A 26,480-nucleotide genomic window follows, 5' to 3' on the forward strand; every position below is an offset into this window, starting at 1 on the left:
AAGGAAAAGAACAAGAAGAGGCAGAGGTCCAGCTTTTGTTTCTGACACCAGTAAGGGCTATGCTGAGTTTGTAACTAAGAGTTTACCACTGGCAGTATTAACACTGGGATCTTGTTAAGAAAACAGAATCCTTTCCAAAAAGGAGTATAAGCAACTGTGTCAATAAAGACATGGGGATAACTAATCCAAAAGTTATTAACACCATTAGGCAGGCATTCTCATTATGTCAATGCAAGTGTGTTTGCAGTGGTGAGTCACAGGGTCTATGTGGAACCTTGTCCATATGTCAGAGGAACCAATGACACCCAAAAAAAAGCCAAAGAGCATAAGCAAAGTTCCAACATTAATTCTTATTTTGTTCCCCTCCCCAGTACACTATGGAAGTCAGTACAAGATTTCTAAGAGTTACATCAGACTCCAAAAGTAGAAGAACCATACACAAGGAGCAGACCAGAAAGTGCGAGATGAAGGGAGGGACAAGTTAGCCAAAGATACAAAATGGTTCAAAACCATCAGGCGCTTGCTTGTATGTTTCCATACAATTACTCCCTAATTATGTTCCTTTCTCTATAGTACAAGATGCCTCATTATCATTCAGTGGGGTAAACTTTTCTTCACCTTTAATTCAGAAGATTTTATTTTAAACACCTACTTTGTGAGAATCCTGTTGGGTTCTCACATCAGTCTCCAAAATTGGGATGCATATGACCTACTGAGTCATGTTAAGATGTCTTTATATACATATTAATATCAGAACTTGGAAATGTATATACACATTTCTCACCCTCTTTGCCACTAGTTTTTATAGCATAAGTAATATATTAGGAGTACGTATATAATTCATAAATATATTTAGTAGAGGTATGTATTCAACGTTTTTATACTGATGGGGTGAAAAATCAAGTTTGGTGGTCACTGGCATTGATTGCACCTACAAATAAGTCCTCATCCTCAGAAAGAGTTCTACCCAGTTCTCCAGTTGGGGAGAGAGTGATAACTGAACAGACAGCTGGAACATAAATACTGTTAACATTTGATCTGGGCCTTAACGTATCAGTAGGAGCTCAGGTGATGAAAGGAAGAGAATGAGAGCAGAGAACTGAAGCACAAACACACAAAAAAATCTAAGATAAAACCAAAGCACTTACAAATGAGATTAAGGGCAAATTTAAAAAAAAATTTTTGTTGCATAAAATAGCTTACATTGTGCCAGTCTTGAGAATTTTTCCCTCCGAAATGTTGAGTCTTGGCACTGAAACCTGGATTTTCCTAATGGTAATCAAGATCACTTCTCCGTCACTTTGAACTTAGTAGAATGCCACACCATAAGGATAGCAGGTGGAGATGTTGTAGGGTAGTGGTTCTCAGAGTATGATCCCAGGGAACTTGTAAAAGATGCAAACCTGGGGGCCCCACCCCAATTTACTGAATCAAAAACGTGAAGGGTGGGGCCCAGCAGCCTGTACTTTAGCCATTCCTCCAGGGGATTCTGAGGCAAGCTAAAGACTGAGATGTAACCATAGCAGGAACTTCGACTGGCTCCTGCTTCGGAGCATCTACAGGGACTGACAACAGCTAACCAGGTTCTCTTGCAGCAGCGGTCCCCAACCTTTCAGCACCAGGGACTGGTTTCATGGAAGACAATTTCTCCAGGAACCAGGGAGCAGGGAATGGCTTCGGGATGATTCAAGCACATAATATTTATCATGCATTTATTTCTATTACATTATAATATATAATGAAATAATTATACAGTTCACCATACTGTAGAATCAGTCGGGAGCCCTGAGCTTATTTTCCTGCAATTATAGACAGTCCTGTCTGGGCGTGATGGGAGACAATGACAGATCATCAGGCATTAGATTCTCATAAGGAATATGCAACCTAGATCACTAGCGTGTACAGTTCCCAACAGGGTTCACGCTACTGTGAAAACCTAATGCCTCCACTGATCTGATAGATGGTGAAGCTCAGATGCTACTGTGAGCGAGGCGGAATGGCTGTAAATATAGATGAAACTTCACTCGCTCACCTGCCTCACCTCCTACCATGTGCCCGGACTCCTAGCAGAACATAGACCAGCATGTCTGTGAACAGGGGGGTTGGGGACCCCTGTCTTACAGCACCTGTGGCCAAAGAGTGGAAAATACAGAAGTACTCTTAATGGGTCCTTGACCTTTGACACCTCATTAGTTCACTTTCCTCTGAACATTTCATGTAGTCTCTGTAATGAAGTTTAGTGCCTACTGCATGCCAGGCTGGCTGTGCTGGGTGATGGGGACGTGGCAATAGACGAGAAAAAACCTTCCCTTTGCAGAGTTCATTGTGTTAGAAAATCTCATGTGAGGCAGATGTGGGGGGAATACACACACACTATGGTGTTCCACTAGTGCTCATTTTTATTTTTTATTTTTTTGAGACAGAGTCTTGCTCTGTCGCACAGGCTAGAGTTCAGTGGTGGGATCTTGGATGACTGCAACCTCTACCTCCCAGGGTCAAGTGATTCTCATGCCTCAGCCTCCTGAGTAGCTGGAATTATGGGCATGCACCATCATGCTTGGCTAATTTTTGTATTTTTTGTAGAGACAGGGTCTCACTATATTGCCTATGATGGTCTCAAACTCCTAGCATCAAGTGATCCAGCTGCCTCAGCCTTCCAAAGTGCTGGGATTATAGGCATCAGCACCATGCATGGCCCATTTTTATTTTTAACAAATCATGCCCTGTGTTACATTTTGTATATGCTTCTATCACCATAGTTATTAATAATATACTGAGTTGCAAGTGTCTATTTCCATGTTTGTTTCCCTGCTTAGCTGTGAGCTCCTGGAGGGAAAGAGCTACATTGCAGTCATCTTTTAATTCCCAGAAAGCTATAGAGTTAGTATATAATACACGCTCAATAAATGTGGTCTGAATGAATAAATAGCTTTAATAATAATTAACAATAACAGTTACTATTCATTGAGCACCTACTATGTTTCTGCAACTGAAACATATATTAACTCATTTACTCCTCACAATTTGATCTAAGGACGAGGTAAGGGCTGGTAGCATACCCAATTCAGAGGTGAACACTGAGGCGCACCAAGCTTAAGTAACTTAAGTGAGCAGCCTGCATTCTTCACTCCAGACTCTGGAGGCCACATTCCATTAACCACCACCAAACAAAAGACTTCCCTGACATGAAACTGGGTATGGTCCATAATGCAGCTAAACATCCTCTATGTCTGCCTCTGCCTCAGGGCTTTTGCTTCTGCTGTGCCCTTAGATTGGAGGGGATCTTCCCTTCCTTATTCACATTTGTTCCAGGGTCACCTACAGGCTTTGCCAGACCAGCTTACCCCAACAGTAACCTCGGCCCCACAAACAACACTCAGTCCCTTTCCTACTTTTTCTTTTTCCAGAAATTCACCATTCTTTTTAAATTTTACTTCAGTTTTTTGAGACAGAGTCTCACTCTGTTGCCTAGGCTGGAGTGCAGTGGCGTGATCTCAGCTCACTGCAACCTCCACCTCCCGGGTTTAAGTGATTCTCCTGCCTCAGCCTCCCAAGTAGCTAGGATTACAGCCATGTGCCACCACACCAGGCTAATTTTTTGTGTTTTTAGTAGAGATGGTGTTTCACCATGTTAGCCAGGATTGTCTTGAACTGTGGACCTCATGATCAGCCAGCTTGGGCCTCCCAAAGTGTTGGGACTACAGGCATGAGCCATCATGCCAGGCCAACCATTCTTTTCTTATGCAAATGATTTGTTTGTTCTATTTCTCTTCTACTGCAGTGTCAGCTCCCTAAGGACAGACTGTGGAGCTCACAACTACATCCCCACATTAGGACCACACCTGGCCCGCGGTTAGAGCTTGCTAAGTTTGGTTGAATGGATACACCTTGGAAGTGTCCTGTGACTTCTGTCCCACTTAGGAACATATTTTTTCTTAAACTTTGGACAACTTCCCATTTATCCTTGTTGGTTTTTTATTTCTGTCTGTACAGACCTCTAATTTATTCAAACGCCACTGGATTATTCCAGTTCTTGGTGTCAATTTTTTTCTAATTAAAGTAAACTGCCATTTTTCTCTCACACTGATCTTTAACACGAGACATCTTGTTCTTGTCATAAATCTGACTCATATGGAAAAATGTAAGTTGAATATAGGGGCTCATATGTACCACAATGTTTCTGTCAATATTTCAGACATGAAAGTAGAGTCACAGACATAAATGTCTGCCTGATTCTCAGGTCTATGGTCATGATTTCAGTGGAGTATTCACTTTTCGAATGTATAGCCTGGAATTCCGCAGACTGCTAAAATGACTCCTTTGAAAGCAAATACCACATCATTTGCACAAACACTTCAGGTTTCTCTTTCCTTCTGTTATAATACATCTTCAAAAACTCAACATTCACAGCCGAGATGTAAAATACACAATACACAAAAGCTCCTTCAAAGACATACCTCAAAGTACTTTAAAAAAAGCAATAGAGAGAGAGAGAGATCAGCCTGCCATTAGACTGACTTCCTTGAAGACTATAAAAGGAATGAAATCTGAAGGTCATAAAAAGTCTGTCTATTTGTTTAGGGAAGTCTTACAGGTAGTATAAATATCATCAGCTACAGTTGCTATGGGGTCTGTTTGTTTACCAAACAAGAACACAAATAGTTACACAAAAGCAGAACAAGGCTTGGGTATATAAATGGAGAAGGCTTTTTGCCTCCTGGTAAATTTTCCAAAGTGCCTTTTTAAAAAAGTCCCTATATTTCTCCCTATTCACTGGGAAATCTCTGTTTTCTTGATTCTTTCTTTGCACTTCTCACACCTCCAGCCAATGTTTTACTCTCAGATTTCTGAGGCTGATAATGATTTTCTTTTCTCTTTCCCTTCTTTCACTTTAAGACTTAGAAACCAAAAATATTAGGCCAACAATCCAAACTGAACAATCAAAATAGTTTTCACAATGAAAAATGAAAAAAAAAAAAAGGTGAGGAAGAAAGAGAACAAAACCCACCAATTTCTAGATAGATCCTAGTACAAGCAGGCAGTCCTTATGTTAATACACAACCACCCACCCAGAAAGGTCCATGTGGATGTGTGTTTTTAACTGACTTTCTATGAACTAAGTGTGTTTCGTACACCAGAACTGAACCTGCTGAGTTAACCACGTGCTTCAAAAAATAATGGAGGAGAAAAGGAAAGCCAGCAAGGCTATTCTCACGTCTCTCTTTAGTTGAGAGAGTGCACGTGAGTGTGTGTGCGTCATAACTCAGATCTACAATACAACAAACTGCACAACAGAGGCTGCCTGAGTGGAGGCCTGTTCTTCACACTACATTGACCGCAGTACCCGCCCGGCGCAGCCCCGACGCCTTCCTGTGAATGGGACAGATTGCCATATGGACGAAGACACTGAACAAGCTGTACAACTCTTGGCGACATGTGCCCGGGGGGATTGTCCCATATTAACACCACCTGGGCTGTGGCAATTGTGCTCTGTCTGTGCAGTGGCACTGAGGAGCCCAACAGGATGTTATTTTAGAGTACACACAAAAAGGAAAATTACAGTTAAGAGAATTCTCTGGCTAGCGTATCTGTTGCTCAATTCCCGAAATAGTTTCCCAAAGGAACGGTTATCTTCTTTATTCACACAGGCAGAAGTGACAAGCTGGAACACATATTAACAATTTCCCTTTGTGAGCTTCCACTATTGTTTTAATGAGGAGAATATAGTTTATAATATACTTAGGCTTTGACTGATTACAAAGGGGTGTGGAATAAAGAACTTAAGGAATGCTGTACATATGTAATACACTCATTTGCATTGCCCCAGTGAGCCAGTCGGCAGAATGGTAGGTAGCTCCTTCAGACAGACCTATGGAGCCATGCTATGGGGTAACATTGGTGCGAACATAGCAACAAAATACAATAACAGTGCAAAAAAGCATCTTTGCAAATACTGAAAAAGAACAACATGACATCCGCTCAAGTCTCCAGCACAGGTCCCGGCTCCGGTATTGGCTTAAGAGTGTAAGACCCCCAGCTGTCGTTTATATAAGAATAGGATTTTTCCAAGCCACTTTTCCTTCCAAAGGGAAGGCCCTTGACTTCCCTTTACACTTTTGGATGGTTTCAGTATCCATCAAAGAAGGTCTTCTGTCTAATTTAAGTGGTAAAGGTGTGCATTTCAACAACAACCTTTTATAGGTAAGAGAGTAAAACCTAGTACCATGGACAATACCATCAGAGTTCCTGAAAGGCTGGTTCTCCTCCTCCTACTGCCACAGGCTTTCCCTCACATCCTTGGTATGGAATGAATATTAAGGAAAGCTAAGGGACATTTGGGAGGTGGGGGCACAGGCCTTTCCAGTTAAGCACAAATACTTGGAAAATGCCTGGGTGCCAACAAAGGAATATGGCAGAGAACCTGTATCAGCAGCAGTGGCTCATCAAAAAAGAATGTCTACCTTACAAGGTGAAAGAAATGGGGGGAGGGGTTCCAAAGATGGTTTTGGGTGGGAAATCTGGCACATGAGAGTTAAAATCGCCTGTGGTTAAGGTTCATACTACGCAACATTCCAATAAAAAAAATTGCAATCAGACAAATTTAAGAGTAACTCAGAAAATGAACATCACTCTCCAGACCAATGATGTCATTTTATTGGAAAGCATTCATCATTCAAACACAATAAATAGAAAGAGATTTATAGAGTCTAATGATGCTGTGTTATGGTAAAAGGCACTTTATTGAGGTAAGGCACAACAGCTGTTAGAGAATAATGGCTGGGGTTTTTTCTTTTAATCACCCTGCAAAGTGAACAGTCAAAAAAAAAAAAACAACCATAAACCCTTCCCTTATGGCATGCCAATACTCTAAAGATTTTCTCCCGGTGACCTCCCTGCACATATGAATGACAGGCAGTGATACAGCACCATGCCACGCTGCCCTGAGAGAATCCTTGCTCCCACTTCTAATTCCCAAAAGCGATTGGTTTTAAGTGATGAGACACCTAGATCACAGTTCTTCAAAGCATGATGGCTGCCAAACGCCAAGCAGCATGTTTGGGGTACAAAATACTGATTCGCCCCCAGGGTGCTTCCGTCTGACCTCAGCAGGAACGTTTTTTGCCCAAAGTAAGTTACCTCCCCAGCAGACAGACACGGGACAGGTGATGTTGCCAAGAGTCTGCTTTGGAGCAAAAGCAAGCACCTGTATCTTAGGCCTCTGCACACGGTCACACCCACTCCTCCTTCTGGTCCCCTACACCTGACAAGACATGCCCAGCATGCTCTTTCTACTCTCCACTGCGCATCACCAGTTTCTAGTCTCCTGACATCTCTCCTGGCAAAAAGATGGGGTGGGGCAAAGGGGACTGGAGACAGGGAATTTCCTGGGGGCTTCTTCTAAATTACTGCTGAACAGGTAGATCTGACCCCAAGCTACAACCAGTGGAGGCTACCACCTGGACTTGATCCAGTGCTTAACCCACTCTCAAGTCTAATTCTCACCCAAACCCTGAGCTGTAGTTAAGGGGGTCTGGGGAGCAGCCCACCGAGGAGCCACCAGAATATGGTAGTCACTGCAAGCCCTTGAGGGTCAGGGTCTAGTCCCTGCATGGTCACTAGCTACGTGACGTGTGCAAGTGGTAACATCATTCTGGGTCCCAGATGCACCCTCTGTACAAAGAGGAGAATATCCCATAAGGTTACTATGAGGATTAAATGGGAAAATCAGTAAAGTACCAAGCCCTATGTCAAGTCTGCTGACTGCTGTGTCTGGCACAAAGTAAGAGTTACATAAATGTCAGCTGCATTCACATCATCACCATCACATATCAGGTCTTTTATCCTTTTTTTTTTTTTTTTTTTTTTTTTGAGATGGAGTCTCACTCTGTTGCTGCCCAGGCTGGAGTGCAGGGGCGCGATCTCGGCTCACTGCAACCTCCACCTCCCCGGTTCAAGTGATTCTCCTGCCTCAGCCTCCCGGGTAGCTAGGACTACAGGCACGCGCCACCATGCCCAGCTAATTTTTGTATTTTTAGTACAATGGTTTAACATGGTTTCACCATGTTGGCCAGAATGGTCTCCATCTCTTGACTTCATGATCTGCCCACCTTGGCCTCCCAAAGTGTTGGATTACAAGCGTGAGCCACCGTGCCTGGCCAGTCCTTTTATCTCTGACAAGAGCAAAACAGAACCTTAAAGTTGAGTCACTTGCCCTTGATCACAGAGCGAAGGAGTGAATCTCAAGTCAAGGTCTCGTGGTAGCTCCCATGGAAAGGAAGCAAATGGGGTCTGGTCCTTTCAGTCATATGATTTCTACTAGTAGCTCACAAAAAAATGGCAAGCCACTAGTTTTGAGGACTGAACCTGTCTGGTATGTTAATCAAGTTTCTGGAGAAAAATCCTGTTCTAACAGTGTCAAAATCTCAGTGATAAACACTTTGCTTTCATTGCTTCTCAAACTTGAACATGCATTCCAAACCCCTGAGGCTCTGGTTACAATGTAGATCCTGATGCAGGTCAGGCTGGCAGGTGCAGAGACTGAGTTTCTAACAGCTTCCAGGTCATAACAGAGCTGCTGGTCCGCAGCCTCTGAGTAGCAAGACTGGAGGGTATGTAGGGCAAATGCAAATTCCTGCACCCCTAGCTCAGACTAAGAGAGTCCAGGTTTCAGGAGTAAGGCCTAGGAAGCTGTGTGTTTCACAAACACCCTATGAGAGTATCATCAGGGAATCTGAGAAACACCAGGGTAATTAATGCTGAAAGGTCAGGAGCCAGCAAACTGTTTCTGTAATTGGTCAGATAGTACATATTTCAGTTTTTCTAGGCTATATGGTTTCTGCTGCCACTACTCAAGCTTGCCATTGTAGTGTCAAAGTAGCCCTACGTAGATAGTATGTAAATGAATGTAACAGTATCCCAATAAAACTTTATTTACAAGAGAAAGCAGTGGGCTAGATAGTGTTATAGATTGTTTAAATGGCTTAACTCAAGTTGGCAGGAAGGAAACAGCAGTAACAATTTTGAAGACAATTTGGGGCAATGTGACCACAGGTTCTCCAAAATGCTCTAATGGGAAAGAAAGATTTAAAATAACTAGCTTGGCTCAGTACTTCAAATTGAAATAAATACAAATTGTCCTCTGATTTTGGGGGAAAAAAAAAAAAAACTTGAATGAGGAAAAACCATTCAAAATAATGGGAGCTAGAGTTTACTGCTTAAATTTCTGATTCAATAGGCCCTACATATCAGTAAGAGAACAGGCAACAGTTAAAGGCTTGTGTATCTGGAACAGTTCTGAAAACTAATTTCTAGAATTTTAGCAAGAGCACTGACATTTATTCATCAACACAGAATTTAGTTTAGAAAAGAAAAAAAAAATGCAACACTAGGCATGTCCATATTTCAAAGTTCCTTGCCTTTTGAAAATAACAAGGCCTGTAAACGCAAATGTTATTGTTACATAGTCAAATACACGGCAATATGTCAAGAGGCCACAAATCAAAAACAGACTGCGTATCAAGTCAAACGGTCTATAAGTACACTAGCCAGGCAGAAACCTTCAGAGGTTATTTGATGGCAACTGCCAACTGTGGAGTAGAGAAAATGTAAGCAACTGGAATATATGGGGCTCCGTCAATAAATGAAGAGAACAAGGCAAGGAAGATCATGACTGGACAGAAGGCAGGTTAGACCTCATAGAGAAACGCGCCCAGTGTGGGTCCCCTGTTTCTGAGAATATGATGCCCCCCAAAAAGCAGAAGCTGCCCAACCACCATCTGAGCAGGGTTTAAAGAAAGATCTTTGACCAAATGCTTAAGGACACCTTGGAACAAATATTTAGAACAGCTATGAATCCGAGAAATACCCAAGTTACAAAACATCTAATGATGGTGGCTGAACTGAAAGCAAACAAGCTGGGATCAGGAAAAAAAGGGAATATTTCTGATTTGGACTATAGAGGACAACTGAAATGGAATAAAAAGCATATGATGTGTTCATTGAGGAAACACAGGATTTAGAAGGCAGAGGAAAAGTGGGGATACATTAAAGGAAAGCAGCTTGTTTTAGATCTGCCTGTGTGCAAATCCCACAGAAGGTTCATTTTTGTTCTTTATGTGCTGTTTCAGACCAAAATTATTTATATCTTGTAAATCTCACTTACCCCACTTCATGAAAGGCCTAGTAAATAAGAATATATACCATAAAAGCATTAAAAAAAAATTCTGATATTTTCCTTTAAATGCAGTGATTTGCAAACAGTAGGTTAAGTTAATAAATGTTTTGTCTGACTGATTTCGATTAAGTTTAAAATTTCTTTTAGGGACACTGATTTTATCATAATTTAGTATTCACTTCTAAGCTGAATAAAAACGTTTAAGTACTATTTTACAGACTAAAAAAAAGGCCTGAATTTGGATCTTGGATATGCCACTAACCAATTCTATGACCCTGGGTTATTTAATTTCTATTATTTGATTTCCTCATCTGTAAAATGGGTATAATAATCCTTACTGCTTCCCAAGTGAGCATGTGGATAAAGTGAGACATCACTCCATAAGCCAGAGTCTAGCCAGTGCTTGGCACAGAGATGGAACTGATTAAATGCGAGTTCTCGTCCCTTTCCCTAGTGCATCATAATGTAATATGATATTTCAAATTTTAATTCAGGCAATTACTTAAGTAGTAATTGCTATTTGTATTTACATAGCTGCTTTGATCCAAGAAGCTCAAAGGGCTTTACTAAATTTAGCATTTTAATAAATGTTTCATTTGCATTCTGTTGATTCTGTTTACCCACACCAAAACTTGGAATTTCCTAATGCAAGACAATCAGACAGGGAAACAAGACGGTCTCTTTACATTTACAGTTATCCCAGGCCTGAGTTTTGTCTATTTCCCTAAAAGTTGAGACTATCTGTTCCTATGGAATCAAATGACAGGAAGAGGCTTGAATGCACCTGCTTATTCTTGCAGCTCCTTTAGCTGCTGCCATTGAACTTGATCCCCACCACATTTTTCTCAGGCACTGACAACAGAAGCATGTTTATTGCACCAATGAATTTATATATAATCAGCACAATAAACATTATTAAATTGTCGGGAGAAAATCAAAGCATGAGGCACAGTGCCAGTACTGAATTCTAATGATGCTGAATGTCCATGATTACGCAGGGACAGGATCTTAACAAGCCTTGATTTGAACGTTGGCATCCGCCTCACAAATCACATGGGCCGCTCCTCCCGTAATAGTGCTGAATATTGATAAATGTCCCTACCCTGCGCAACAGGGAAGTGGGTTTCTATTGGCAATCTTTACCAAAGTGTGTTTTTTCCCTTCTCTACACTCAAGGGTTTACCCTGAATGATTTAATTATAATTTTCCTTGTGTAAGACAAATTAAAGAGGAGAGTAGGAGTGTCGTGCCAAGCACATTATTTATCTCCTCAACAGATTGCAGCTCACCAAACCCCAGAGCTGCTGCTACTGCAGTGGCTGCTCACAGGAGCCAGCAAAATGCACGGGGGCAAGAGTGGGGGAGAAAGAGTTTTCCAAATGGCATGGAAATAAATACGTGACTCAGCTGAGATCATTAGCCATCTCGCTACTTTGAAAATAAACAAAAACTCTCACAACACTACCTTTATCCAACAAATGTTCCCATCGAGTACCCCCAGATCATGTCAGAAAGAAATCTTAAAGCGGCTAACCCAAGATGAAGGTCATGGGGCTAGATGGTAATTCAGTGTGGCAGAGACTCTTCCTTGCCCATCAGAATGGAGAGAAAAGAATATTACACAGAAATCAAAGAAGAGCTTGGAAGGACACATATTTCACAAATGCACTGGTGAGTAAGAGAGAAACCTTATCACAGGCAGTGACAAGAAACTCCTGAGACAACTGGCAGATGAGTGGACAGTGAGACCAAACCTTTACAGTGACAGGTTTTTTTGTTTGTTTTGGTTTTGGTATTTAACTGGGTATCATATGTGATTTTTAAATTAAGCCTAATAACATAATGCTACATAATATTCATTTGAAATGTTTATATGTATACAAAGCTGGCTAACTAAAAATTGCCTTTTTTTTTTTTTTTTTAAGCGACAGGATCTTGCTCTATTGCCCAGGCTGGAGAACAATGGTGTGATCACGGCTCACTGCAGCCTCAAACTCCTGAACTCAAATGATCCTCCCACCTCAGCCTCTCGAGTAACTGGGACTCCAGGTGCATGCCACCACATCAGGTTAATTTTTTAAAAAGATGTTTAATAGAAATTGGGGTTCCTCTATGTTGTCCAGGCTAGTCTTGAACTCCTGGCCTGAAGCAATCCTTCTGCTTCGACCTCCCAAAGTCCTGAGATTACCAGCATGAACCACTGTACCAGGCCTAATTGAGTTTTCAATTCTATAAGCTTAAAACTTCTGAATTATCTTTAACTGAAGGTGCTCATTTGCCTTGTTAGCTACATTCAGTTAAAATGTGCTGACTAGAATTTTTCTTTTAATCTAGCCACATCTAGGAACCTACCAGATAATACAAACTGAGAGATTCAAGAGATTAAGTAGTGGCATACAATTTCATAGTTGCTTCTTTTTTGCATGTACAACTGGAAAACTCAGCCTGCTTTTACAACCAGATTAAGGCTCATTAAAATCTGAATTCTTTTCTGATCCATATTCTAATTCTGGTGTGTAGTATAATGAAGATTAAGCACAACTTTTGTGCAGACAAATAAGGACTATAAAAAAAATTCAAACAAACTTAGTCTCCTGGAATCAGACTGTCTCTTAGATCCATTTACTTTCAAATGTGCCGTAAGACATGAAAAAGGCTATTCTTCTCCCACTTGCCTCCTTGCTAATCTATCACCTGACTGCAGATATAGAACCTTTTAGAAAATGAAACTGAGCACAGTGCATCTAAACAAGAAGAGTTTTCTATGTCACAGGAAATCTGTGCAGGCTCCACAATGGCCGACGAGACTGCAACAAATACCTTAAGTGCATCAGTCGGCATTTTTCAGTGTATGGCCTCCTGCTCTGCCTATGGATAAAGATGTAATTCAATCGCTCTGCAGTAAATGGACGCATCAACCTTAAGACATCAAAACCAAGTACAGCAAAGGACAACAGCCTAGAACCTTTTCTTTAATGTTATCTAAGGTTTACTTTCTTGGAAAAAAAAAAAAGACACTATAAGAGACTGTAAAGCAAGAGCTAAGATTGGCTTCCAGACATACGTATCTATCCTCGTTGGAAACAACACAAGCCACATCTCACCCAAGGGCTCCAAACTGATTCTTAGTGTCCACCCTTCTATTCTTCAAACTCTTCTAAACCAATATGCTTAATGCCTCTGTTAGTTCTCAGGTGTCTGCCTCAGAAATTCCAAAATGATCTTGGAAAGACAGTTGAAACTTTTAGTTAAAGCACCTATATATTATCCTCCTCTCTGATAATCACTCATGGTTTTATGCTTGAACATGGGGAGTGTGAGAGTGTGTGTGTGTGTGTGTGTGTGTGTGTTCAGATAATATTTTTCTGGTATAAAGATATACATCTAATTAAACCAGTAGGCTTCTTAATGCTCAATATTTTGAGAAATATAAGAAATTATATTTGTAACTCTATAACTGAAATATATAAAGTTTATCCCGAGCCATTTTGATTAAAAAACAAAATACAGAATTTGCTTTTTCCTCCTAGAAATGGCATTTTTGTGTGTGGAAGCTCTGCATATGAAATATATAGAAAACAGTTTAGAGACGGTAAACTCAAAAAAAGTTTTCAATTTTAGGAACTGTATTTTCTACTCTTGAAAAACACTGAGAACAGTAGCATTATTGCTTCTGGGTACTAAGACATAATAACATGAATTAACAGCTTTATTTTCTTAGAACTGCATGCTAACATAACCTATTCCAGATCTCTGAGACAAGCTCAGCTTCAAGTAAAACTCATGTAAAGCCCAGGACAATTCAAAAATAAAATATCTTAACTTCTCAATAGGAATACAGCTGCTGAGACAATGCTACACTATACCCTGCCATGAAGAGAAAGTGTGCTTTGTCTGTTTATGTGAGTATATACAACAGACCCCCTCGTCCACCCGCTGCCACCACCACTACCTCTTCTGTCTCTCCATCCTCCAAACCTTCACGCAGAATACATACGGAAAAGACCATGTGCTCCGGGGCACAATGATGAAAAACATGGGCGCCCAGCCTTCAAGGGGAGCAATGTAGAGTAACATAAGTTCTATGTTTTCTCAAACCATAATTCAAAATTGCCCACAGCAGACACTACTATTCCCTTAGAAGGCACTTCCAGCCAAGGAATTCAGCTTGTACGGAGTGAGCACTTGGCAGAAGGAGTAGGTCTGGAAGCCTGGAAATCCAACCCATCCAATGAGAAACTACACGACTTCTGCCCGGGTTCCTAAGCTGAGAGTAGATCTACATAAGTGCTAATTCCATGTTGAAAAGGTGAAAATAATTAGATGTTTCACACCCAAACCATGCTGAATACATTCTTCAGTAATTATATGCACATTCAAGTCACATGGATCCAATTAGGGATCACTGAGATATAGCGAGGCAGGGCCACCCACCCCTCTAATGTGAAAGGCAGTTTGGGACCCATCTCAGTGGCTGGTTCCTACCTTTCCCTTTTGGGAGTGTGGACTGAGAGCTGTCCGTTGGTAGAGGCATGTGGGTTCATTATTAAAGAGGTCTTGGAAGGTGCAGAGGAGGACACACATGTCGTGGTCAGATCCAAACTGCTGTGATTGTTGCCTGTGGTTTCTTCTGCAGTATGAGCACTCGTTACTTCTTTCCAGAGCTGCTGCAGTTCTGTTGGAATCATGCCTGAAACAAACAAATTGGATAATTAAATCAATTAACAGCTAATTCCGTCCTCTTCAAACAGTAATTAAATCAAAGAGTCAGTAAACAAAGCCTAGTGTTAGGGGGGTTTTTTGGTGAGTGCAGTTTTTTTTCCCTCCCAACTCAGGCAGATGTGGTAGTAAAAAGTGTGTCCTCCTACTGAGCCACTGAGTGGAAGTTGCCCTCCTCGCACATAAAAGATTCAGGTGAAACGGATTCAAAACACAGTTGCTTTGCCACAATAATATGCCTCTAACCATCCAAAGTGCTATTTCTCAATTTTTTATGACAAAAAGTAGATCGATGTTACCTTAGTTTTAGACACAAAGGGCTCAAAATAAATTAGTTCAACTATACTATTATGACAATATGAACTACAAAGTGAATAATTTTTGTGCTTAAGTCTTAAATGATGACAAATAGCTTTGTTATTAAATATAGTTTTTATTAATCACTTTTAGACATAAATTATGAATTCATATCGTCTTCCTGAAATGCTTTTCAACTTTTAACAGTCAAATTGATTATACTATGATTATTTCATTAACACACCTATCTTCCTCATTAATTTTGGTTTCGAGTACCACATGTTTAATTGATGGATGTGTCTACTGAAAAACTGTATAACTTTTTATACAAGTAACACTATTATTACTGTCATTTCTTAGATCAATGGTAATGAACCATTGCAGAATAAAATGAAAACGTAAAATAAACTTGGAGTAATAAAGTTCTCTTGTTTTTTTTTAAAGGGGATCAAAATGCACATGGGCCTTTTAAGGAGTGAATCCAGCATTTTCCCCAAGAAGACACACAATCAGTATACCACTGTCACAACTGTGGGCCTCTTAGTCTTTATCCTGGTGGCATGCCTCTTGCAGCTCAGGATTTCCAAATCCCACCTTGATGCAGATTCTAGCCGATACATGCACAGAAGAAAAATATTCTAGATGCCAACTAACAACAACAAACAGTAACTTCCTTTGGGGGAACACTGAAAAGAAACCATAAGCCCTGAACATCGTAAGGCAATACCACATGAGAAGTGGACCTCTGGATTGCAGTTCATTGTTTCAATCAACTGTAACACAGCCTACCCAGAAAGCCTGCCATTTTCTGACTATACAGCCGCAGCCGAAACATGCATGTTTCCTACCAAACCTAAGGTATTGAATTAAAAAAGAAGGCTGTGCGCATTATATTCATTTGAAACACATAATAAAAAATGCCAAGGTCTAAATTTAATTTATTTTTGTCATTTAGAATACAATGGATAGATAATCATCTCAACGTGATCAGCCAAACATCTTTACTTTGCTAAACTGTTAAAGATTTTAATTATGCTAGCATTGGAGAGCACTGGTCTAATGAGGCGATGGACTCCAGAGAATCCGAGTGGTTAAGAACTGTGAAATGAGTCTGATAGGATTTTTTTATATTCACCGTGGATCCTTTGCATATCAAAGAGGAGTAAATTATTGCACAGCAGACCAATAACCTTCCCCGCCTTTCTGAGGGGAGCGTTAACAAAAACAGTTGGTCTCTCCTAACGGTTCTCCACGAAAATGTTCAAATGCTCAAGTATTTGCAATTAATATATATTATAAAGGAGGCTTCAAATGATACATTAAGTGCTCAGATATTCTTAGAAGGCATCCTCGACAGTTTTCTTCTCCCTTCATAAAAATCAAATGCCAATTATATTTTGATGGACTTTGTCCCAAATGAGCATTTAGTTATTAGGCATATTCAATTATCACTTGTCCCCTGAAATTAAACCTCGGAGGCAAATTAAACAAAGGGAAAGGTCACTCCACAATCCCAAGTCCGGTTTTGCTGCATCTGGGCTATTATTTCCAAACACCTTTCCAAGTGACAGGTGGGACGCATCTGTAGCTAGCAGGCCTGCCACTGCTGTCTGCACACCAACAATTACCTGTGAACACGGGTGACCCTCAGACCACTGTTTACTCAATGGAAACAATAGTTAATAGGCTTGTCTGCTGATGATAGCATATTGATATAAAACTACACAAGTCAACACCTATTTTTATTTTCTAGAGAGTAAACACATGAAAAGAACAAGCCACCAATTTTTCAACTCAAACTAATTGATTTCTGGGTCAGCTGCATGGGAGACGGGAAGACAAGGACAGGGTTCTCAGAACTGTGTTAACTCCCACTTTCTCTCGAAGAAAAGCAGAACTTCGATGCTGTTTTAAAAGCAAACTGTTTATCTAGCAAATAAAGACAAAGACAAATGTATTCACCACTTGATATACCTACAGGGTGCATTAATGTTACTCTGCTCACCACCTATTCCAATGGGCTGGCACATCAGTTTCATTATCCATAGAGAAAAACAGTAAATAAAAATAGTGACTCATTAAGTGACAACAGCAATACTTCTGGGTCAAACTGCAATGTGATAATTACTTTTAAGAACGTTCTCAACACGCTTAACACAGAGGCAGTCAAATCGCTCTCCTCCATCGATGCCATGCATTGTTAGGGGTGTTAAACCGTTAGTTCAATGAACACTACCTACCAAAGGGTGTTGTTATGTGACAGCTAAAACCTCATGTTAGACAGATAAAAGGTAACCTAGTCACTCATCAGACTTAAATGGATATCAAATTTCCAGAAAGTATGCATTTCTTCCAAAATGGAAGACTAAGAATAGTACAAAGTTAAATCCATTAGCAGGTACATAACCAAGCATGTAATTTTCTGCTACCCAGAGTTTACATTTTAAAAATTAAAAGGTCAGGATGAGACTGAAAGAATATTTCTATATGAAATTACTGGTGCTAGGGAGGATCAGATGATTAATGAGACCAAGGTGAAAAGCAGATATGCTAATTATGTAAAACAGAGAGAAGACCCTACAATCACCTTAAAAACAACAGAAAATATCCCTCCATTTCATATTATAAAACCTTCAGGAAAAAAAAAAAAGGCCTTCAAAATATTAATTATCTATCTATTCCTATACTTGACATTTCCATGTTTAAGGTTAACTCGGCAAGGCCATGAACAGGTATGTAAAATAATCTTGATGATTTTATTATGAAGTGGACATTACCAGTATCTTTAACAGATAACCCCTATGCCTTGCAAGGTTTCTTTTTCCAAGACAACTGGCCCCTTCATTATAAAAGAAAACGCAGGCACAGGTTTAAAAAATGTATGTTGTGGGGACAGGTGACAGATTACTGCTCATGGAACTCAATTTTACAACCCCAGGTATCAGTGGCTCCAAGACAAACAGAGTTGATCAACCTTTTTTTGTCCTTGTACATCCATACCCAGGTGACCATGTTCAAGCAAGCAGAAAGTTGATTTAAACCTCATAATGACATCGGTTTTAAGCCATCATCTCTCTGATAAAAAAAAAATTGTGTTCTAGTCCAACATGACTGAATTCTCCAGCCACTTTGGGTGAGGGAGTTAGGGAACAAAACCAACCTTGATTCAAAGAGATGGAAATAGCACTGGTAGTCCACTTTACTGCAAGAACCTGACACCAAAAATATTTATGTTTACATTTATGCCATCTCAGGTGCACACAGAGGCACCCCTTAGACTTCAAATATGCTTCTTCCTAATGTTGCAGGGGCTAATCGTTATAGCAGACTGCTAAGCCTATCAATCAATGCCATGACTAGTGAATTACCTACCAGTGTCTCTTGATATGTTACTGCAGAGATTACACTTCATGCATCACCACATTCATTTCTTTCACATTACACATGAGCTTGTCTTGTCACTGCCCAATTGCCCTCTTTTGGACAGCTTAACTGATGTACTATAACAATGAACCTTAGTGAGCAAACTTAATGGTATAGGAGTGGTGGGAAAAGATGAGAGAGGTTGGAGCTTGGGTCCAGTAGGTGTGTCAGAACAGCCTGCCATGTTTCCAGCAATAAACCCAAAGGTGTAATTAACGTATGCTATGACATTCTGCAAGCACAAAAATATATAAATATATATATATATATATATATATATTCCTTCTTTTCTCCTTGTATTGCTTGGTTATGACATCTTCTGTTTTGACAGTGGAGATGCTGAGTATGTATCGAGCAGTCACGGCAAAAAGGAGTGGAGGGGCAAGAGAGAAGTTAAGAGGAAAAAGCCTTGGTCTCAATATTAAAAACAAAAACAGACTCATAAGGGAAACAAGATGGGTGTGGTTGACTCAAGAGAAAAGATCAAATGCAGACATGCTTCCCTGATTTCACTTGACCCCAAAAGTTACCAAACAAATGACCATACCTTAAGCAACAGAAGGAGGTTCCACATTTTTAACCTTCTTCAGAAGGCAACTGAATCGAAGACACCAACGGCTTTAGCTACTAGCCTTTAAGGCACATATAAACCAACATCCAAACTTACTAGAGTTCAAAGAACTTCTGGCCTTGAAGAGGCAACTCAACTCTGCTCTACCATGCATGGATGGGGGAACTGCGCTTCAAAACATAGGCATGGCACTTTCTACTTTCTCTTTCCTTCCTTCCAGCCTGTCCGCCCTCCCTCCCTCTTGACATCCCTTCCTCCTTCCCTCCCACCTTCCTTTCTAGTTCTGAATAATCCATCTGCTTTCACATCACATATGTGAAAGTCAGAGTTGCTTAAACCAAGACAATGTCCTAAAAACGCCTAGAGTTCCCATTTGTTTCTGATGTCCATCACCCTCAGGATAAAATGTCAGTGGGCTTTTCAAAAGAAATTCACTAAATGTTTAAAATCTTACTCTTCAAGAAATCTCAGAGGTTGAAGAACTGGGGATGGAAACGGTACCTGTTCTGATGAGTGCAGAACTAATTTGTTCAAAAATCAACAGATGAATGTCAAAAGAAAAAAAAAAGAAACTAAACAAAAAACCACCTTGGCTTTCGTAACAGAAAGTGGTTGATTTTAACCATTTACAGAAAAGTAAACCTGAATTTATCCCTAGATATTAAAACATGGCATTTGCTAAGATTTAAAATAGCACACGTTACATGGTTAAAAAAAAAATGCCTTAAATAAATAATAAAAGGCTTCAGGAAAATTCCTTTGTGGTTCCAAAGAGAAACACTGCAAGAGTCCACTAAAATGCTCAATAAGTGCAAAGTAGTGTCTCATTCCGTTACTCCAAGAATGTCCAACAACGGGACTGCTCTGCGACAGCCTAGCCTTCAGACCACCCTAAGACTTTATTTTGCCATCAACAAGCATTTTACCTTCTACATGGGTCCATCACGATCCCACTCCACTTTTCTTAAAAGAGGCTACTGCATGTTTTGATGGACAACGTCCTTAACAAATATACCAAGAGACAGCTCACCACCTCCACCCAAAGTCTTCACAGAGCTATGCCTTCTATATAATCAACGCATACCTTGAGCAAGAGGTTGAAGGGGAAGGGCAGGCTGCCCGGGCTGAATTGTCAGAAGGCCTTGGCGCTGCAAAGACAGGAGGTGCTGCTGCTGTAACTGCTGCATCTGTAAAAGCTGCTGCTGAAAAGCCAACTGCTGGGTAGCCACCTGCTGTTGCTGTAAGAAATCAGGAAGAAAAAAATGAGATGGCCACTTCCCAAGGAAGGTTAAAAGTATGGACACTTCAAAACCCACCATCATAGTCAAATGCTGAGAACGGTCACTGGAGCTCAGTGGAGGGCTCCGTGTCAAGGTTTAAAAGGGACAGAACATACCTCCTCTGAAGAGGGGTGAGGGGGTGAGTGTTACCTTCCTACTGCCCGCTCCCATAAATAAATAATTCGTCAATCAAGCCAGCTCTCCCCACAGTTTGAAAGGCCTAAGTTTTGTCATCAAGATGTGAACTTTTCGACTTTGAAATTTTTAATTATGCACACTAGAGAGAAGACTGCATCATTCTGGTCTGAAGGGGTTTGAACCCTGAACCTTTGAGGTGTAAAAGAACAAGTTGCCTCCCTCCCTGCCTGCACCGGCAGAAGCTTTTAACTACTCTGTTTATCACTTCTGACATAAATAAATGAGAAAAAATCAGACCTTTGAAGAAGAAAAACTTCATCTAATATTGTTAATTAGCCATGACAAACGATGAAATAACATTGTAAATCTTTCATAGAAACAGCCACTAGATTTTAATTACACACATTCATAATTTAGCAAACAACATCGTACTCGACTGTAAGTTTAATATGAACGACAGTCTAAGCTTCAGATGCCTTAACGTGGCTTTAGTCTCAGAAACCCCCAGGTCTGGTTGCTGGTCCTGCTTCCCCCACCTGCTTTGTTCTTGAAAAGAAGGGGCTTTACGACATGATAAATATCTTTTTGTTGATTGCACAATGACAGGAGGAAAACTTTTGTTGTGTAAAACATCAATACATCATTCCTGTGTTTAGCAGGCCTTGCTTCAGCCAAAAAAATTAATGTAGATTTCCTCAGTAATTATCTGAGTGATAGAAAGATAATACAGTGCAGTAGTACAATAAATAGAAGGAAATTATCTAATATCCTTAATCTGCTAGGAATCATATCGAGGTGGAGGTCTTAGCCACATTATGGCTAACAATTATAAAAGGAAAATTAACCCTTCCTAAACTGTAGCAAAAACAAACAAACAAAAAAAGATTCTTCAAGAAAAGAACAAGATCAGTGTTCCTAATTCTGAATATGATTCAAAAGATCAGAGAGACGTTTACAACTAAAAGGACTATCCAAGCCCTTTCAGAGACTGCATGTTCTGGCTAATAACTATACTTTACAAACAACTGCATTCACTTAACCTAACACATGACCTTGATCTGATACATCCATAAAATGGTATGTATATCAAGACCTTCCGATGCAAAGTTCAAAGAAAGAGAAAAATGGTGGTTTCCTTTCGGTCTTCATGTAGTTTATTTTACAGTAAAAACCATCATTCTCATATTAGCAACCAATTTCAGACTTACTACCATGCCACTGAGAAAGTTAATTGAGTTTCACTCCAAAAAACAAATTCTATACCACTAACAACAAAAATTTAAATAAATTTAAATGAAAAGCCAGTGTTTTCATTTTAAGAACAGCATGCATAAAATGATCCAATTGTTTTTCGCCCCTTCCCAAGTTATCACACTAATGTAAAACCCAATGATAGTTATATTCATGTCAAAATGATTTTTTCAGTTCTTCAACAGATATTAACTCACAACATTACAAAAAAAAAAAAAAAAGGGAAGGAAGAGAAAAAAACAACATTGACACAATACAAGATCAGGGAATTAGCTCTTCTGAAAGCAGAATATAAAGGAGGGGGTGGTATAGCTGGAGGTTGGGGAGGGTGTTTCCTGCCTTACTGTAACTGAAATGTTTAAAAATTTTGTATTTATATAAAATGACTGATGCCTTTTCTGTTGTCTCTGTGGCCATCCCTAGGAAAAGCTCATGAAAGCTGTCTACGTTTGAAAAGCCAGGATATAAAAGTATACAAGGCCCATTGTCCAAAGAAAGAATTTAAAAGCAACACTGGTTGCCAAACTGCGCTCCCCACCCAGTTACCAAACACAGGATACGGGTCCATTTGTTTACTTCTCACAATTGAATGCATACAAAAAAGGTCTCCGTGCAGTCCCCTCGGCAGGTCAGTAGTCAGTGTTAAAATGCTCAAATGCCCTGATAAACCTCGAGTTTCGGATCCCCTCCCTAGAGCTGCAGTCAAAGGTCTGTTTTCCTTTCTTCGGCTACTCCCTACTGCCTAACATAAACTGTCATAACTGCCCCGGACAAACGGCCCTTTTAAAACAATCAACTTAGCCTACCTCACCCGCACAGGATGGAATCTTTTTATTTTTTTATTTTTTTTGTAGCCCATTTAAAAATGAATTCTGCTATTTTCCACACCACTTCTGCCCAATAATTATGAGCAGTCACTTCAATACCTGTATTGGGCCTACATCCTCTTCCTCCCCATATTCCTACCTAAGAGCATCTACCTTCTTAAGGAAGGTCCTGTCTTGGTGCAACCCAGTATGGAGCCAAACTTTCCCAAGGAAACATCTCAAGGAACTTTAGGAGGGGAGGGAAAAAAAAGAGCAAAGGTACATTGTTCCCGCCAAAGATCAGGTGTCTCACTGAAGAGATAATCAAAACAGGAAAAAAAAAGAAGGAGGGGTGTGGGGAGCCTGAAAATACAAAATTATGAGCCACTAGTGACTGGGGACTCAGTAAATTAACATACTTGTTCCATCTGTCAACATCCAAGTTCAAACCTTGTTAAAATCATAACCACCAGTCGACATCATGAAATTGCTACCGTGTGACTCCATCTCATTTTAGCACAAAAGGACCACCACCTGCATGGTAATTGCAGGAGACTGGCCCCTACCTCAAGAAAATACAAATCTGCTAACCATTGCTACCCTGGGTCTCAGACAAATCCACTGGCACCACGAATCCAAGGAGACCCATCCACTGGTCTGCCCACCTCAAAGGATATGCCAAGCAACCTATATCCCGGGTCACCACTGCCTGGGAAGTAGATGACAAAGCATGGACCAGAGCAAACTTAGAGACCTGGAGATGCAAGGTTGTTGCTACATTGCCTCCCATTCTCCTTGTTCAGACATAGTGTTCTCTTTCCTCTGACCCCCTGCTCCACTCCCTTCCCAAACTCAGGCACCACTATCAGCTTCGTGCTCTGGGATGCTCTCCTTTCTGACTACAGCAATTTGGGAGAGGTAACTTTTATCCTTCTTTCTGCTGTGTAACTTTCCCCTTCACATTTCTTTATCTGCCCTCTGCGCTCATGTGAACTTTCATGTTCTCCCAGCGTGCAGACGTGCATTCCAAACTATGTCTCGCAGACAAAATAAGAGGTTAATAAGAAGTGGCAACAGAAAGGAAAAACACAATCCCTGGTAACTGATAAGAATGACAGTGGCAGCCCTTTTTTGTTTGTCTTCAAATATAGAGTTAAAGATCTTTAAAAAACTAAATTTTGATGCCTTTGAAAAGAAAGAAGCACAAAATAACAACAGGGGGTTATTGCCTGCAAGCCACAGGGGAGAAACTCCATAATTCTTATTCTCCCTTTTGAAGGCTGTTAGCAATCTGATTCAAAAAAGCAACAGCAGAAGGGGAAACCTCTTGAGGCTGTAACCATTTCCTGTGATCATGCATAATGTGCTTCAAAAGTGGGTTTTTACCAATTCTGTTGATCAATTGCACCTCCTTCATACCCCTTCTTTTTTCTGCTGTGTTTACATCTGATGTGACTCAATGACAAGCACTGTCTGAGACTGTGAAACAGGCCTGTCATGTTGATTTATGGGCGCATCAAACCACAACTTGTCCAAACTGAAGCTCGCAGTTCATTAATTAGAGAGTTGTGACTTTGAAGTCAGCTTTCAGACTGTGGTTTTTAACATTTGGCTTAATTTATATGCTCTTGAATGTGGATCTCTAAGGAAAAAACTGAAATTCCCTTCTTGTCTTTGAACTTCTTTTGACCGCACAATAATCATTTCTTTGTCCAGAGTGATGCCTGCAATCCCAGAGTCATTAACGCGCATTGAACTGCCACTGATGAGTAAGCCCTGCTGAATTAGAAAAACAGCCAGCAAAACAAAGCTGAGAGCCTTCTGCACAGTGATATCTCACAATTACATGCCTTCCCTCCCTGTGCCATTTCCATTTTAATTACTGTTAGTCCTTTAGATTTACATTTTAGACACTTTTTAATCTGTTCCCTTTTTTATTATAGCAGCACCCGGTAGCGCGCCACTGTACATAAGGTTGTGTCAGCATTTTCATTAAAACACCTCCTCCCCCTTTCACCCCAAAACTGCCCCTGCTCTGCAGGGCTTTACATCCGGGCTGCTCAACAGGACTCCAGGGTGAAAACTTGGCAGGACATGGAAAACGTCCCCAATTTGTGTCGGGGGAGGAGGCAGCAAAGGGAGAACGTCTGGGTCACTCCCAGTGTGTAAAATTAGCACAGCCCAGGATCCTCACTCAGGTGAGGGGCAGGGATGTCGAGTCACCTGGCAGGACGCCCTGCAAAAGAACAAAAGTGACCACCTGCTTAGGGCTGGCGAAGAAGCTGTTGAAGTGGACGACGTGCTGTATAAAGAATTATAAATTGTGTCATCCCAAGGAGAACACTTAAGCAAAAAAAAATTTCAGTCCACTGTAGAAATATGAGGAGGCAAGTTAAAATGGATAACTCTGGAATGGGTAGAAAGATGTCATAATAACGCACACATGCACACAGATACGCCCACAACTGAGTCTCACCCACGTAGAATTGAATAGAAGGTGAACTGGGAACTCCCTGGAAAGGCCTTCCCATTTATGGGACTAACACTGTCAACCTTCGTGGTGTGGCATAACGTGGTAAGTTATGGACACTACCAAGCATGATGCATGTAGAAGCTATTATATACTTTTTTCTGCCCCCCATCAGGAAAGCACAACCCAAGCTGGAGTCTTCTCTAACTTTAACTCATGCTATCTGGTACATGCCTTTAGCAATCACATTATGTACAACTTTCAGGAAGAAGTTAAACAAAAGATGTGGATGTTTAATCTTGTTCTAACTTTTTTGTTTGTTTATCCAACTCACAAGGGGTTATTCTTCAAATGGAAAAGGCCATCACCACACACCCAAGCTCTCTGAGCTGGGAAAAAGAAAATTAAGTGGGCATCCAAGTAAAATTTTTCTGAAAGCACTTCACTTCCCACAGCTCCATCCTGGCCCTCAGTTGTTACCACGTTGCAAAAAGTAACCTGAAGGCTCTGTCAATGATGCCTCTCCTGATCCTCACACAGGTACATGTGCAGTGGTGTTATAAAATATGTGGCAGCAAGCAAATGGAACCCAGAAAAATCTGAGCAAAAACAGGACAATAACTCTCAGTCTGAAAGCTGAGAACCGATAGAGTCAGCTCAGTTGTGCAATCATTTAAAAGATGAATGACAGTTTAATAGCCACTAGATAGTCCTCTGGGATCTGTGGTTTGAAAGTAAAATATGTATTGTCGGTACCTCTTTAGGCTGTTTTCCAGCATGTTGTTGTTGTAAAAGTTGAAGCTGCAACTGTTCCTGTTGTTTTTTATAAAACTCTTGAAGCTGCTGCTACAAAGGAAAGAGAGGACGGTAAGTAACAGAGGGTAGCGCCAATGCACTGTCCCTTTTGGTGCCATACACAAACTGTGATTTGAAAAATAGCATCCTTTTATCTGTAATGGCCTGACCTTTAGTTTGAAACTCGACAATAAATTCAGCGCACACTGACTATTCTTGGCATTATTGTTTGAAAAGTAATCTCCAAAATGAACTGATGAAAAACATACCATTTTCTACACAAACTAATTAAAATAAGGCAAGGAATGACCTTTGATTGTACAACAAAGCGAAATGCCCTTGCTGAGAAAGTCTGGTGAATCTCTTCTGCATGCTTTCTAAATGACAGAGCTGGGCACTATGCAGTGTTATTCAGTATATGCAGGGACAGCCCTGGGAGCTTCCGCTGCATCCTGTCCCCACCACCCCAGGCCAGTGACTCCCACCACTGTAGTTCCGCATCTCATCTATTTGGTTCAGGTGGCTGTGAAGTCTGAATATTAGGTCCCCATGGTGC

At 40.6% G+C, this 26,480-nt stretch overlaps 1 protein-coding gene across 23 annotated transcripts in view; it reads right to left on the reverse strand.

Moving 5' to 3' along the window:
- The window catches only part of FOXP1 (forkhead box P1), a 632,958-nt gene that overhangs the window by 69,077 nt on the left and 537,401 nt on the right, over nt 1–26,480 (reverse strand). For 16 of the 23 annotated variants that reach the window (XM_032289662.1, XM_032289644.1, XM_032289647.1 and 13 more), the window contains 3 exons: nt 25,886–25,975; nt 20,269–20,422; nt 14,660–14,864 (listed from right to left, as the gene is read on the reverse strand). In XM_032289662.1, coding sequence (XP_032145553.1) covers nt 14,660–14,864; nt 20,269–20,422; nt 25,886–25,975 — 449 coding nt within the window. The remainder of the gene's footprint in view (nt 1–14,659; nt 14,865–20,268; nt 20,423–25,885; nt 25,976–26,480) is intronic. The other 7 variants (XM_032289660.1, XM_032289652.1, XM_032289640.1 and 4 more) reach the window with 2 other exon arrangements.

This window comes from Sapajus apella, unplaced genomic scaffold (assembly GCF_009761245.1).
Source record: "Sapajus apella isolate SASKATOON/1434 unplaced genomic scaffold, GSC_monkey_1.0 scaffold23, whole genome shotgun sequence".
NCBI classification, from domain to species: Eukaryota; Metazoa; Chordata; class Mammalia; order Primates; family Cebidae; genus Sapajus; species Sapajus apella.